The sequence below is a fragment of the Mytilus trossulus genome, chromosome 9 (genome assembly GCF_036588685.1).
Source record: "Mytilus trossulus isolate FHL-02 chromosome 9, PNRI_Mtr1.1.1.hap1, whole genome shotgun sequence".
Classification (NCBI taxonomy): Eukaryota; Metazoa; Mollusca; class Bivalvia; order Mytilida; family Mytilidae; genus Mytilus; species Mytilus trossulus.
Window position 1 is genome coordinate 51,463,696 of NC_086381.1, and position 16,815 is coordinate 51,480,510.

The 16,815-nt window shown below is 32.6% G+C and overlaps 1 protein-coding gene across 1 annotated transcript in view; it reads right to left on the reverse strand.

Annotated features, from left to right (window-relative positions):
• Positions 1–16,815, reverse strand: part of LOC134684736 (transient receptor potential cation channel subfamily M member 2-like) — a 62,370-nt gene that overhangs the window by 15,276 nt on the left and 30,279 nt on the right. Inside the window, exons 18-23 of the mRNA XM_063544043.1 lie at positions 12,686–12,855; positions 10,892–11,005; positions 10,005–10,037; positions 7,948–8,014; positions 6,219–6,401; positions 1,978–2,077 (exon numbers count right to left, since the gene is read on the reverse strand). Coding sequence (XP_063400113.1) covers positions 1,978–2,077; positions 6,219–6,401; positions 7,948–8,014; positions 10,005–10,037; positions 10,892–11,005; positions 12,686–12,855 — 667 coding nt within the window. The remainder of the gene's footprint in view (positions 1–1,977; positions 2,078–6,218; positions 6,402–7,947; positions 8,015–10,004; positions 10,038–10,891; positions 11,006–12,685; positions 12,856–16,815) is intronic.

A 16,815-nucleotide genomic window follows, 5' to 3' on the forward strand; every position in this document is an offset into this window, starting at 1 on the left:
CTCTTTACATAATATACTGTTGTTTTTAAGTTACATTCCTTAGAAACAAATATGAAAGTTGGGCATGTAAAATAATTGAAAATTTGGGTATTTAAATAGTTTCACAAATGCAAATACAATGTATGGCTATGTAATCTAATGTATATAATAATTTAAATGAGGGTGTGTTGATACAAAACAATTTAAATGTGGGTTATTTAAAAAATACAAATTTTGTTTCCTAAATCTTATTAATTAAATGATTAAAACCTATCATATGGTAAAGATATTTCCCTATAAATTCATAATATCCAATGTTAATATGGTAAATAGTTATTGTACAAAAATGTGGTTTATATAAATAGCAAATTATTATGATATAAAAATCATTAATTTAACAGAAGAAACATTTGTGTAATGTCATCTGTTGGAATATATATTAAGTATTATACATGGACAGGATGTTCCCCATGAAATTAAGTTATAACACACCCCAGAATACACACAACTGTCAAATAGAAATTACTAATTTACCTGTAATCAGCCATATAACTTATAGGTTGACCGGCCATAAACATTCCAAAATTTAAAAGAAAATTATCATCTACTTCAGGAATAATAATAAAAAAAGTATTCATAATGGGTCCCATTAATGATTTCTTTTTTATTATTCATATTTGAGTGTTGAATTTTTTAATTTTTAATCAATGATTTCATTGGTCTCAAACATACATACATAATATGGATCTAAACATTTTTTGATCTTTTCAGGAAGGAGTTATTACAAATTTTTGTTGATAGAAAATTATAAAATTCAACACCCAAAAATGAAAAAAAATGTTTTTGGGTTGTTCTAAAAAAATACAGTTTGAATCAAGATGAGAACAAATTCTTTGACCAACACGAAAGCCCCACTCCTATTTTTTTAGCCAAACAAACCCAAAAGATTTCATAAACCATTCAGGAGAAATTTATACTGTTAAAATAGTGTCAAGACATATTTAATACTGTCAAGAATGTGTCAAGACATATTTAATACTGTCAAGAATGTGTCAAGACATATTTAATACTGTCAAAAATGTGTCAAGACATATTCAGACATTATTAAGAATGTCAAGAATATGTCAAGACAGATCGAGACAAATTTGAGACAGTCAAGAATTGGTCGAGACTAATACAGACTCTTTTGGATGTTACAGGAAGTGTCGAGAAATTTTAAGACAATGTTAATACTGTCAAGACACTTGTCAAGAAAAATCAAGAACCTTTTTAGACAAACTAATACTATGTCTAGCACTTTTAAAAAATATGCAGACAAATTAAGAATGTCAAGTAAAAATTCATGCAAATTCAGACAAAAACTGGTCTTTTCAGACTTTTTGACTTTTGTAGTGATTTGATCCGATGGTGACTTTTTATCTATTACTATACGTTATTAAGTTTGCTCATTATAGGTATTACTGCGATATAAAGCTGCTTATGCCGTTATTATGTTTATGCAGGGTACAGACATGTAGTTGGCGAATCGTCAGCCACTTCACATCTTTTTATTTCTATACTAATTTATCAAATGTAAAAATACCAATGTAAACATACATGTGTAGGATTGCCATTTAGATTAATTCACTTGTTATTCATATGTAGAACCAATGTATAAAATTGAAAATCTAAATGCACTGAATACCAGACATTTGTGAGGTAACTTTTATAAGGTAAGTATTAGGGTATTGTAGTTCTATATTGGTTCGTTATCAGTACTCTCTATTTCTATTTTTATGACATGATTTAACTTGTACGTACAATGAAAATATTTTTTGACCAAGTTTGTATGCAATATATACAACACTGCTGGCTTCTCATGAAAGTTGAAAATCTAGAAAGTCGATTCGAACGTTTGCACTCTGTAAAATATTGCTTCCCTTTTTTTTTTACCTTTATTTACAACTCTCCTTCCTACACGAAAACATACCCCAATTCACATTTCAGCAATAAACTTACTTTGCATGAGACTGGTATTGATTTTGGCGGTTTTCCTCAAACTTTTCTTCCGCAATGTTTGCCAAAGAGGTAAGAAACATGCTCGAAATCAGGGCTGTCACTGAAATAAATGATCCACAAAATCGACTAAATACCATGCTACTAACAAATTTGTATTATAAGACGACCCTTAACTGTTTGAAAATTTAATGAGATACTCATCAATCATAGCTAAAACACAAAAGATAAATTATGGAAGAGAAAAAATATCAATTGAGAAAGATACTATTGACCAAGTTGAGTTCACGGGACAGACCTTAATTTGACAGTTTATGTTGACTTTTAAGAACGTACCATTGAATTAAGGCATATAAACATTCAAACAATAATGTATTTCTAGCAACGAATTTTCGCAATGGGTCTTAAGAATTTATTCCACGTGATGTTCTTTTAAATATTAGTACACTCTTGTTGTTTGTGGTGGTTGTTATTTAACGTCACTTTCAGCCACTTACAATATGCCGAAGAGAAAAATATACCTCTGGCAGAATGAGAGAATGTCATTATCAATTAGGATTGCAGTCACAGCTTGTTACGAGTGTGCATTGAATAAGCACATTCGAAGTCTGTAGGCTAGCTTTAGTAACTACCTGGCAGCTTTTTAAAATTGTAAATGAATGTACTGATAACATAAATTAGCTAAAATCTAGAAGGTCTTTTCAACCGGTTTAATCTGTTAAATCTGTTAACTAGAAAAGAATATATACATGTATCAGGGTTAACATGATTTATATGCACATAATAATTGTGTTCAAATGATGTAATGGTTTGTATAACAGACATCATACGTGACAGAATACTGAAATATTAATTACAGGACATTTTATAAAATAATAATAAAAAAAAAATTAAGAAGTCTAAAAAAAGAACGGCTGAAGATACCAGAGAGACAGCCAAACTCATAAATTGAAAAAACAAACCTTACATCGGAATGGCTTAAAAAGAAAAAAAGACAAACAGACAAATTATTGTACACCAGACACAACATGAAAAACTTAAGACTAAACAACAGGAACCCCATCATAAACTGGAGGTGATCTCTGGCGCTTCGGAAAGGTAAGCAGATGATGTTTCACACGCGGCATCCAGCGTATAACTCATGTTATAACAAATCCAGTAGATTGTATAAATCAGTAGGTCACATTCGTGTAAATGGAAAGGGATTATAGAAACAAACATATCCGATATCATCTTTGAGACGATTATTCCGTAACTCGGACGTGATGGGGTCCGTAAAACTTACGAAGAGATAGTTTCAACTTTACAATTTGGAACTCTCGGTTAATTAGCTTACGTGTGAGCAGCAACCTTCTATCAAGGAAATGATGATAGGAAATACATGCCTGATAGTATTGTATCAATTTGGAGACATATACCCTAAAAGCAGTCGCTGCTGGAATGTTGCTACATAAAAAGTGAGAAGTTCATAATTTTGAAAGTGAAATCATCTCTTTTGTCCTAAAGTTTGTCAATTGTAAGATGTAAGTCGAGTTATGAGGCAGACTCAACTGTCTCTGTTGGAGCCTTTATCTCTACTTCGATTGGATAACTGCGTTCAACATATTCTCTAACCGTTGCAACGATCCTTTTAGTGGTACATTTCGTAGGTTGCCTGCTTGCAAAACAAATTGCGGACATGTGTTCTTGACGAATGTTTTTTTATATCATAATAGCATATTGTTTTGCACTCATACTTTGATACTCTTCATATGCTATTGTCATCATTTTTCGTACGATTGATTTGATAAAGATTGATTAGCGATTCTATGAAATTATAATATTACCCGGCTTAATGTTTTGCAAAATGGAAAAGTATTCGATTACCTAACGTGTACTGCGTATTTGGCACAATGTTTTTGGAATTTTGGATCATTAATGCTCTTCAACTTTGTAATTGTTCGGCTTTTTGTTTTAATATTTTGATATGAACGTCACTGATAAGTCTTATGTAGACGACATGCGCGTCGGTGTACTAGATTAGAACCCTGGTACATTTGATAACTATCTATCTCAGCCTCAAAACGTCTTAAACTTATCTAATGAGAAAAATTAAACTAGCGTTGAATGCTTATGATACGTTAAAATTAATTTTGTGTTTTATTTTGTTGTCAATTGTTAACATATCGAACAATTATTGCAGTTTTAAAACTTATGTTGTTAAGTCGTAGACTTTTTTGTAAGAGTTATTTCCCCAAAACTGTTTTCCTGCAAGTTTATCTTCTTCGTAACCAAAACCGGAAATGGAGTAGTTGATTGCTCTATGGTCGGGGTTATTGTCGGTTTGACACTTTCCCCATTTTCATTCTCAATTTTATTTTGATATTGACATTTATTGTATTAACAACTACCTAGAAGCCATTTTTTTCTTTTCAATGAACATAAATACACATATCATTTGAGACGGAGAGTGACATTTTGTAACCGGAATGGAACATATGTCTCATGTTAGTCAATAGTATATACCTCTATACTAGTATCTATTTTTGGAAACAGTGTGCATAAAGCTATCATAAAAGGCCAAAAGTAACATTCCTTAACCGGAAGTAGCCAATTATCTCCCTTTTCACAGGCACAATCATAGAAAAAAAAACATATAATTTTGATATCTTTTTAAAAATTTAGTTATAAACTAAGACGGGAAATGACATGATCTTACCAGATATGCATTCATCTCCTATTATATTTCATACGAAAAATTTTGTAACAAATTGTTCATTGGATCATAAAAGAAACTGTGGCTAGATACTAAAAGAAACTTTGTTAAACTGTAAGTAACTTTGCAACAATTAAACAATACCTTATCTAAAACAACAATTCAGGTGTTTTGTTTTACACATGTGTATACCTTTTGTCGAATTAAATATGATCAGGATATCCACTTTTTGTATTTATAACATAACCAATGATGTACATTGCTTGACTTTTTGTCGCATTTCATAATTTCAAATTTAAAAATTCTTATCGTCTGCCGTATATGATAACGGACAAAATGGTTAGTTAAGCTGATCAGTCTTAAAGAATGATTCGCAGGTACTTCCTGTTGTGTGTCCTGTTATAATGAAAATTGATATATTGCTATTTGAATAGGTAGGTTCATTTAGTTTTGGTATTTTCTACGTGAAAGACTGTTATTTTATGAAAGGGTGTGTATTTGCAGAAACAGAAACCAAATAGGAAATATGTACTACAAACTTAGTCAGTCTATCTCTTTACCAATTCTAGAAACAGTCAAATGATAATATGTCTTCAAATATATTGGTACTAAAATATAAAATGGTGTTGAATCATTTTAGCGTAATTATTTGTATATCACGCTGTCACAGGGCTTAACATAATATATCAAATTCACACAAATAAATGCGTTTGGATATAGTTACATTTGTTTACACGTATAGTTAACTATCAATTATCACATATTTTCTGTACTGATGTGTACGCTTTTGCATGGCCAATTAAAGCCGGAGATCAAGGTTGGTTATCAGTCCTCGGGGCCAATATCGATAACAGCCCTTGAATTTCATCGAAAAATGAGAACACAATGAAAAGAAATATAGAGAAGTTACGAATCTGCTGTAGTAAAAAAAATATTTAAAAATCAACAGTAAAAATCACAAAAATTTTGAGGTCATAAAGAATCTATAAAGTATATCACGCCATAATGAAAAAGTGATTATTGTATGACATCGAAAGTTCAAGCGGAACATATTTCCAAGTCATAGAACCGATATGGTGTCACTTCCTGAGCATTAGTTTGAGATGTAACACTTTAAGTAGTTTAATATTTACAATTCTGAGAATTCTGAGAATTAATATATTTATTGTCAATTATTTGCTAAACTTTTCACAAATCGTTGTTAACTCACTGTGATACGAACTTTGTAAACTCACTCTGATACATTTGTGAACATTTCTTTTCGTTAAATGTTTTTTATTATTTTTGTTGAACATATCAAACATAATTTGGTACACGAATATGCTATCTGTTTTCTCTTACTTGAAAATATGTGAAAGATAGATTATTACATGACATTTTCCATATGGTCCGATGTATCAGCCAAGACCCATATCAAGCCGGTGGGCTACAGTCCTCTGGCTTGATATGGGAGTCTAGGGCTAATACCAGGGCCAATATGGAAAATGCAATGTAATAATATATAACCTACAGCTCATATAATTTCACTTGTTTATAATAATAATCTTACTCATTGGATTATCAAACTGGTGCCATAATGCAGCTGCCTTTTGTGTTTTATTTAACAATACAGCAACAAGCAATGTCTCATTTGTTGGCACCGTGTCTGAAATGTTGTCACTATTGTCTTCTTTGTCGTTGTTCCTGCAGCGTTTGCAGCATGTTATCATTCCAATTTTAGAACAACAAAGGCCTAAAGAAAATCAAAGATATGTTTTGTTAATTTAACGGAACGGTTAATAACTATAATGTCAAAAGTCTAGATAATTTCAGCCTTATATTTTGGCGTTCGTTTCTATTAAGGTTTTGTATATGGGGTATTAGAATATCTTAGTCAAAACTATAGTTCAAGTTTTACCTTTCATACCATGGTTTTGCTGATAGGAGATAGCTGATAACATTAAAAATATTCAAAGAGTACAACAAAATACTGGTCTTTCAGGCAAATTAAAGGGGCATTCCATATCAACTGAAAAAATCAAACGATATCTATGAACGAACCATTTGAAAAAACATCTGTCCTATTCCTTATGTGGTGTATTATTTCCAAGGGATATGTTATATAAGGTTTTATAGCAGAATAAACCTTCCACACAAACAAGTTACATGACAGTTATTTTAAGAACAGATTTCTTATATTGACAACCCCCAAAATGTCATAATGTTTAGGTCTTGGTTAATTCTTTTTGTATGCGTTTGTATAGGCTTTGAAATAGCTTTCAGTAACTGCGAGTACTGTAATAACACTATCCAATGTTAGGGAGAAAATGTGTGTGCCTTCCAACTGGTTTACCCCGCCACATTATGTATGTGCTTGTCCTAAGTACGGATCTTTTAATTGAAAGATATGTTGATGTCATACATTGTATCATATTATGTTTGCGCTTAGTATTGTGTAAAACAAAACAGTCTGAACTTTTTAATAGCTGACTATGATGTACTGGTTTTATTATTGAATTCCGTCTGATGATCTGCATTAAGTAATTGCTGTAAAAACATGAAATACAAATATAAACCACGCATGCATCACAACAACACAACACTAAAATGAGTAAAAAAAATAAACAAACGTACAGGTTATTTAAAAAAAAACGTTTAAAAAAAAGGTGTAGTAGATATTTAATTTGACCAGACATACCATGTGAAAATGATGTAAAAATGAATACAAATGTTCACAAAATTACACTACAGTGACTTCTAAACCCGTTTGTGTAAAAATCGAGACTCAGAAACCACCCGCAACAGGTATACCAACAGTTCAGAAATTGGAAAAACGAATGAAGATCCAGGCAAATTATGTGCACGTGCTTGTGGCATGCGTGGTGTGTGTTTTTATATCCTTTTATTTTTTAAACCTTGGTGGATAGTTGTCTAATTGGAAACCATAATGCATGTGTAAATATGACTTTAAGAAAACTATAGATTTTAGACTTATCCGACGCCTTCACTAATTGTTTACCGTTCTGAAACAGTTGTTGGACAGATGACGGAAGAGTTGTTACAATATGTTTAAACCTTAATCTCGTCTTATATTTCTTTCACTTATACTCACCGAATTTATTTTGTCCTAAGAAAAAAAGGTGGAATTTAAGACCGTGAGTGTAATTCACCGAACGCTCTCGAATCAAAACAGTATACACCACAATTACGATGTTGAATGCATTTTCCTCGAGTAGCAGATTTTATCCGAGTGAACACATTTATATGCAATCAGAATATAAAAATGAAACTGCACATACCTTTGAGGAGTTCGTCCGCTATATATAAAGGTGCATTTGGATCTTCTATATCACTTGGACACACACTCTAGTAAATGATCAAAAATATTTATCATATGGCTATACATTTTCTTTTTTCTCATTGGATAAGGCATAGGAAAGCCTTTTTGAATAAAGAAGGACGAAAGATACCAGAGGGACAGTCAAACTCGTAAATCGTAAATAAACTGTTATAAAACCATGGCTATAAATGAAAAAGACAAACAGACAAACAATTGTACACATGAAACAACATAGAAAATAAAAAAAAGAAAAAAGAAACCCACCATAAACTAGGGGTGATATTATGTGCTCCGGAAGGGCAATTAGAGGCTGTTCCACATGTGGCACCCGTCGTGTTGCTTGTGTGATTACAAATAGCATAATTCGATAGTTCACAGTATGTTATATTAACTGCGGAAAAATCACGAGGGGTTAATATAAGATTTGGATATTCATAGGTAACAACGTCAATGACGAAGGTTAAGAACCTTAAGTCACTCCTGTTGATTTTCTTGGTCACGGTCTATTTTTTCCTCTTTCCTCTTCATTTTGGTGTATTCGTATTTATTTTTACTACTTATTTGATACTTCAACTTATTAAATTGACACCTGCGAAAGCAAATTATTTAGTTAATCATTATTAAGACAGTTTAAAAATAGTATATGCAAAAACTAGAAAATCGGATTGTAGAATAATTTTTTACTTTTGATTTCAGTCTATACAAAGATCTATCAACGCCAGAGATATAACATTCAACCTCGTCTAGTGACCTCGGTTAATATCATAAATCTGGGTTAGATATATCAACCTTATCAAAGTTAATACTTAAATATTATTAATTATATCAATCTGATGTTTTTAGATACTTCGTAAAATGGTTTGTTTGTCAGTTAAAGAAAGTGTATGCATTTGTACACATGTTATTTACACATGATAAGACGCATGTCTGCCCTTATTCTTTGAAGATGCGATCAGCACTAAATCTTTATTTGATATGTTTATATATACTATTATAGCATGTATAGCACAATACGAAAAGTTAGAATTAAATGGATGAATTCGTTATATATGTATACATATATGTTCAAATTTGCATAGTGTTGCTATATTTTCCAATTAAAATTAGCATCAAGTCTAGTCATCTTTATATAGAGTTAACGGATATTGCTAACTTCTTATCTTTCTTTTTAAAAAGTTCCTGCATGAAGTCAGCCTCAAAATAATAGAAAAACACGTCGGCAAGTAGAGAGGCACAGTTTGTTCCCATTGGAATGACTATTGAAAAACACGTCCTCCGAACGTAACAAATATATTGTCAATCAAGAAATCAAGCATATTAATAATATCAGTTTCAGAGAATTTTTTGTTTGAATCAGAGTTATCTTTTACAAAGTAGGATTTGTCCCTCCCTCAGACAAGATACTTGTATCTACGTTGGTCATTTTATTTTATGAAGTAAAGCAATACCAACTCTTTCAATTTGTCTTTTAGTTTGGAATGTGGAATACTTGTGTAAAGAGTAGAAAAGTCAAATGTGTTAATACTGTTACAAGATGAAAGAGAGTTTGATTGTATGTACATGGAGAGTTGTCTCACTGGCACTCACACCATATCTTCCTATACCTATGGAAAAGATCTTTGGAATTTTTAAGTATCCACATCTGATTAACGCCACCTCTAGAATAGGCAGTTTCACAATAACTTATCAAATTATAGGACTAACATGTGCAAATGTGATTAAAAATCACTTAGTAAACAGGTACATGTTATACAATCTCTCCACTTTGTAAAGTAACATTAAGTAGCACCTGCGAAAATACATGTTTCCAACTGACACGGAATTCCAATGTAAATAGTTCTGTTTTAAATTTCGACAAGTGATCTTACACAATTTAATTGTAAGGTTGTATGTGTACATATGGTGTATATTGTTCTATATATACATTATAAACAAGTATGATTAAGTTGGTCCTTTAGGACATTTAGGAAATTAATGAAGTAACGAATCTTCAATCAAATCAAAATTAGGCTTTACCTGCAGTATCTTGTCATCTTCTGCTGCTATTTCCTAAAATAGGTTAATTTGAAAATTGAATAGTTAATTAGAATTTCAGGAATTACTTATACATGTTACATGCAACCGCAACATCCAATATCAATGCTTTTCACTAAATAAATTTCTGTGGAACATACGACAGATGACACGAAACACTAAACAACACCGTATAGAGTTTTTCCTATAGTAATCATGGTAATGAAAATACGTACCTTATTGTTAGGAATTGTTATCAAAGGTACCAGGATTATAGGAAAACAATCTTTAATTAATTAAGCGTGTTTTGAATATATGGTCAACTTGTATAACCACAATGGAACTTTTGCTTAGCCTAAACGCATTTAAGGGATATTAACTTTTAAGTCACGTTCAAATATTTCACTCAAATTCTACTTTTATAATTATTGTATACCAAAACGTATATCAAAATTATAAAAAGTCTATGAATTGGTTCGATAATTTGCATCCGGTTTTAGTCTGTATTTTGGTCTAAACCCTATAATTGGTTATTTGTATGACTTTATAAGACTGCAACAGTATTATAACCCTATATAAGCAGAATTAAAGATAAAGATAGGTAACGAACTCGTGCAATTTGAATTCATATTTATGGATGAAATATATGAAAATCATGGTTTGAATCTGTATTGAAATACGTATTTGTGGATCGAACCTGTTACTAAAATGGTTTACTCTTGTTACACTTGTAGTGTTGACATTTGCATAGTTAAAGAAAAAATCAAGAAACGCTGCTTACAAATGTCTATTAATTTTATTTTAGATTTAACAGATTTTCATGAGATATTAAATGAAAAAAAATATCATATTTGATTTGTTCTCTCTAAAAATACACAAACACATAGTACCTGCTTCCATAATCCCTGAAAGGTACTTTTTGACATTGAGAAGTTTTCGTCACTGTTAAGTATCTGTTCCATCATTTCTATCTTACCACCATGAAAAGAAGTGGCAAATACATCCTAAAACAGTAAAACATTAATGAAAACAATAACGTTTGAAGTATACAAATATAGAGCAATCCTCATTAAAAATGAATATTCTATGTACATCACTTGCCTCTTTTGTAGACGTTTACCACGAATTTGACATTCGGCTGTCATCTCAGTACCATAATGTATGACATTTGAACGATTTCAATTTTTAAATTGTCAATTTCAACGGAATAGGGGATATCTTTTTCCAAACTTATTCGGTATTCAAGAGCTTGTAGCTGCAATTTAAATTAATAATACGTCACAAGTGGAAATGAACCAGGCTTACCTTTAATCGACTCGTCATCGGAAGATAGCATAACTTTGTTGATAAAATTTCATATTATCTTCTTGAATAATATACGATGGTGGTGAAGTATTTATCAGTGGTCGCCTTATTTGTCATTTTACATGTAATTACTAAATAATAATATACTGTTTGTATGGGTATGTGTAAATTATAACTTTGTCTGTTTTGTCCTTAGTGTTTTTGTTTTTCAGATTTTGCCAGTGTGATTTATTTGTATGACTTTATGTTTTCTTTGTTTATATACCTTAATGTGTCTGTAATGATTAAGATTAAGATTAAGATGTTGACTACTGTACTTTTATTTTTGACATGTTTACATAATGTGCTTAGTTGTTTTGTTCACACAATGTTATGCAAATGAGAGGTTGCTCTACATGTAGTTTAAAATCAGGGTTAGTTCATCGAATTCTATATAAGAAAAACATGTGCTAGTTCAGAAATATGGGCTTTCAGCTTTTACTTTTCCCATTCGGTTAGGAAGTTCCATTTTGATTTTTCAGGGTGTTTTATTCTCAATTGTGGTGCAGTAATTTGCTCATTAACGAGTGGTCTTAAATTTCTTGCTTTAAACCCTTGTAGATGTGTTAAAGAAAAGAAGGTAAATTTTCGTTTATTCAACCATAGATTATGCATTTGACTAAGACATTCTTATGGGCCCTATCTGACAAAATTGATTAAGATGAGTAGACACGTGTATAGGTAACCTATATGTTTTCTTCTGCTATCTAATATTCAGGTCCCGTAATAAGTTTAACGTGTCAATTCAGAAGTGATAATCACAAACCATGGGATTTTGTTGATCATCTCCCAACACATATTGTTGGAGAGTAAAGTAAATGGACAAAGCGAATAAGACAGACGTGAACACGTTAAAGTTGTTATGACAAATGTAATTCAATTAAACACTTACTTCAAATTTTATTAAAAATCTGTCTATAGTTCTGGCAAGCATCTTGGTATCTTTTCTGCAGAACTTTAGGAACTGAACTACTACTAGAAGAGATACCTTTACCAATTTTCTTTTAACTACACTTAAGTGGAAACTAAGTAACACACGCTATGAAGTACGTCAACTCTATCATGTCTATCGGAGCACATGAGATTCCACACCAAAAAAAGAGGGATTAGAAAAGAAAGAGACATACTTAACAATTGACTTCATACGTGTCATTATTCATAATTGTTCACTTAATAAAAACCTAAGAGCTGAGTGCAGTTGAATACACCGAATTGTTGACCTCAACAACATAATCTAGATATCGACTTGGTATTCCATTCTGAATAATTAGATCAAATCCATGGTAGCACATTGCATTATAATGCATATCATAGCGCATTTATAACTCATAATAACTTACTTCGCGGTTATTGTCTATTGTATCTATTGAGTCTTTCTGTTGATTTGGTTCAGTTAAACAATAGCCAGCAAACAGTTCTCTCCTGGTGAGACCATCAATGTTCGCAACATACTTTGAGATATATTCTCCACCGTTCAAAGGAAGATATTCATCCATCATAACTTCCTCATCTTGAAGAAATATTTTTAAGAGAAATTTAATAATATAAGAAATATGTGCAAACTGTAAAAACTAAGTCGACATTATCCGGGTTCATCGTGTATGCCGAAAGACAACAAGTAATGGGAGATGAGAGAGAATTTACATAAAACGAACTAAAAACAGGTTTCTGAAAGAAAAAATAATAAATAGTTGACGAATAAGGAAACACAGTAATATTGTATTACACTATTAAAAGGGCTGCACACAATGTGGCTGTCAACATTTGTTCAATACTGAAATAATGTTAAAAATAATCTCTTTTTTTCATGTTGAAGTTTGCAATCATTTTTGCTCGTGTAAGAGAAATGACTGAAGCCCTATGCATACACGTTGTATCACAAGAACTAAAATATGTCTTTTTAAGTCAAAATCGTCTGACATCGTTAGTGCCTAATGTATTGGCAACTTGTACAAAGAATCACGAACTTTTTAACATAAGTGACACTATACAAAAAATGTATAAGTCAATTATTCAAATTTACCTCTTTTTTTTAAATGGACAGAAAACGAGGCTTACCCAATATGGACGTCTTTATTTAGTGCTCCGTGTTATTGTTTACAAAATATCAGCAAAAGAAGATCAAGAACAATATTTGACGATATGGTAACTCTGCAAAGCACTCATATCTGCATGACTTCATAAACAAATGTCAAGGTATAAAACCAAGCCTAGCTTTGCCCCGCAATTCGCCCGTAATTACAGCTCATCTGACACTGACAACGATCAATCTTACTGTCCCACCCCCAAAAGAATAAGTACGATGTCATCTACAAATATCTCACCAACACCATCACACGCCGCAAAAACAGAGAAATCTGTTGACGATCTATTCAAAATTCTAATAACCATCAAAGACAATCAAGAATGTTTGAGAAAATCATTAGAACAAAGAGTGACAAATTTAGAAAAAAACTTTACCAGAGAAATCAAAGAGAACATGGACAAACTTAAATCTGAAATGACGCTAGAATTCGCACAAGTTGACAATAAAATTATAGAACTTGAAACAAAGATGAAAGATGTAGGATTTAAACTATCTCAAAATGTAAACATTGAAAATAGTGCGAATAGTGTTCACCCAAAGCTTGTGTTGAAAAATGTACAACCGATCGATAACGAGAGTAACGGTCTACTGCGTGCGTTAGAGCTTGAATTTGATGTATTGAAAGTTGAAAGGATCACCGCACACCTTAATCGGACCGCCGCAAGCCCCAATCAAAGACCAAAACCGTTAATCGTTTCTTTTGCTGATGAAACTCAACGTACGAATGTTTTGAGAAACAAACGCAAGTTAAAAAACAACGAAAACTTTAGTAACATCTATAAAGAGCCAGATCGCTCTAGACGCGGACGGATGCAAGAAGCCAACATGCGGCGAAAAGTGAAAGTTATCCCGGATCTTGAATTTAAAAGAACATTGATTACTCGGCAAGTCAAATGACTTTGATTTAGAACTTTTAATAGGTAGTTGGAATTGTAATTGGTGGTATTTGTCCCATAATTGTGATGACAGTAGAACTTTGCGAGAGAATATTTTACACGCCCTTAATTGTGATATAATTGGGTTAAGCGAAACGCACCTGAAAGGCGATGATAAAATCGACTTACTTGGGTACAAATGGATCGGCTCAAATAGAAGAAACATTTTAAATAACTCATGGCGGGGAAGCGGGGGTGTTGGATTTTTATTAAAATCGAGTTTCCTACAACATTTTGAGGTGGACATTTTAGACAATAATCGAGATGACATCTTATGGATACAGCTTAGATCAAAGGTCGATCAAGACATGAACATGTACTTTTGTGTATGCTATTTACAGCCTGAACGTTCAAGCAGGGGAAATATAGCGCAAGACTTTTACGACAGTTTACTGTAACAAATCTTTTTATACAGTAATGATGTTCCAATATTCCTTTGTGGCGATTTTAACGGGCGTGTAGGATCTATTCAAGATTTTGACGATATGATGGACTTAGTTCCAGAACAAAAATGGGTTGACGATACAAGAAATGCGTTTGGTGATCATTTGGTGATTTCTGAAAGACAGTAGATGTTGTTTGTTAAACGGTCGGGGGAAAGAATATAAAAACAATTCCACATATGTACCAAATATCGGTAAATCGGTGGTGGACTATTTGATCGTACCGTACAACTTGTTGACGCAGTATAAAAACTTTGAAGTGAAACTCGTTTCTGATGTCATTTCTGATCACGATCTTCCATTGGCATCGAATTCAAATCCTCCGGATCATTCGTTTTTACAGTGCTCTGTTGAACTATCTGGATACTCTAAACTCAATGAAAAAAACTTTGATGAAGAAGATCAAGCATCAAGGCATTCGGATAACCCAAACAATATTCTCAAAAAAGAATACAACGTCAAAAGTATCTCTACGAACATTTTCTCGAGCGAACGGTGCGTCGTAGCACTAAGCGGCATTATAGACTCACTGCTAAGAGTACAGAACGTCAAAAACGAAATCGACGCAATTGATGAAACCCTTATTAACACACTCCACGATGAAATGAGCGAACATATGTTGTACAAAGATATCAGGTCATCTACTAGAAAGGTGAAAAATAAAGGCAAACCCTATTGGAATAACGAATTGAAGAATCTGTTCAAACGTTGTTGTAACGCGGAAAAAAACTATCTTAGATTCAAAGGTGATCATCGCAGGAAATTTACATTGCAAATGGAATTTAAGACGGCAAGAAAAACATTCGATAAGGCACTGAGACAGGAAGAACGAAAATGCACGAAGGAACGTAGAGAAAAGATACAAACGCTGAATACATCGAACCCAAAAGAATTCTGGAATGAGATCAGGAAATTAGGACCTGGAAGGAAAAATACAATCATCGATAACGTAGTGATGGATGATGGGACTTATTCTAACAACCCGAATGTAATCCGAGAAAGATTGAAAGAAGATTACTCAGAACTTTTCTCCGAAAACACTACAAACGTTGATAGTGAGTTCATGGAGAGAATTAAGGCACTTAACAGTCAATGGGAGCTAGAAGTCAAACAATTGCGAGTAAATGTAGATGATAATGAATCTCAACACATAAGTAACATGAACGATGAGATTACGATAGAAGAAACAAAACGTGCGATTCGAAAAGCGAAAAACGAAAAAGCCGTAGGACTGAACAATATTCCAAATGAAATAATAAAGAACGAAAAACTGCTAACGGTCCTACAACGCCTTTTTACCACTTGTTTTACACATGGAATAGTTCCGGACTACTGGGCCAAGAGTATCATTTATCCTATTTTGAAGAAGGGAAAAGACTATAGAGATCCTTTAGGATATCGATGTATAAGCCTCATCTTCACAATAACGAAAACGTACAGCAATATTCTTAACACTCGACTACTTGAATATCTAGAGGAAAATAGTTTACTCAGCTAGGACCAGAATGGATTTCGGAAACTTCGATCATGCTTGGACCATATATACAGTTTGTGCATTATTCTCCGAAATCGAAAACTTGCGAATAAAGACACTTTTCTTTGTTTCATCGACTCTCAAAAGGCGTTCGACTCCGTAGATCACAACCTACTTTTTCACAAACTTTTGTCAATTGGAATTCATGGAAATATGTACAAAGCGATCAAGTCAACTTATGAAAAGCTTCAAGCAGCAGTTCGCTTAAACGGATCTCTCACAGACTGGTTTTCAGTAGAGGCAGGCGTCCGTCAAGGTGATAATTTAGCACCGACCCTATTCGCAGTGTTTGTTGACGATCTAGTGACGGAAATAAACAGTATTGGTAAAGGTATTAACATTGGAACAGATTCGTTAAGCTGTCTTCTCTATGCCGACGACATAGTACTGATCTCAGATACAGTAGATGGATTACAATCATTACTTCATTGTGTAACCGATTGGTTAAAGACATGGCGACTTAAAGTGAATA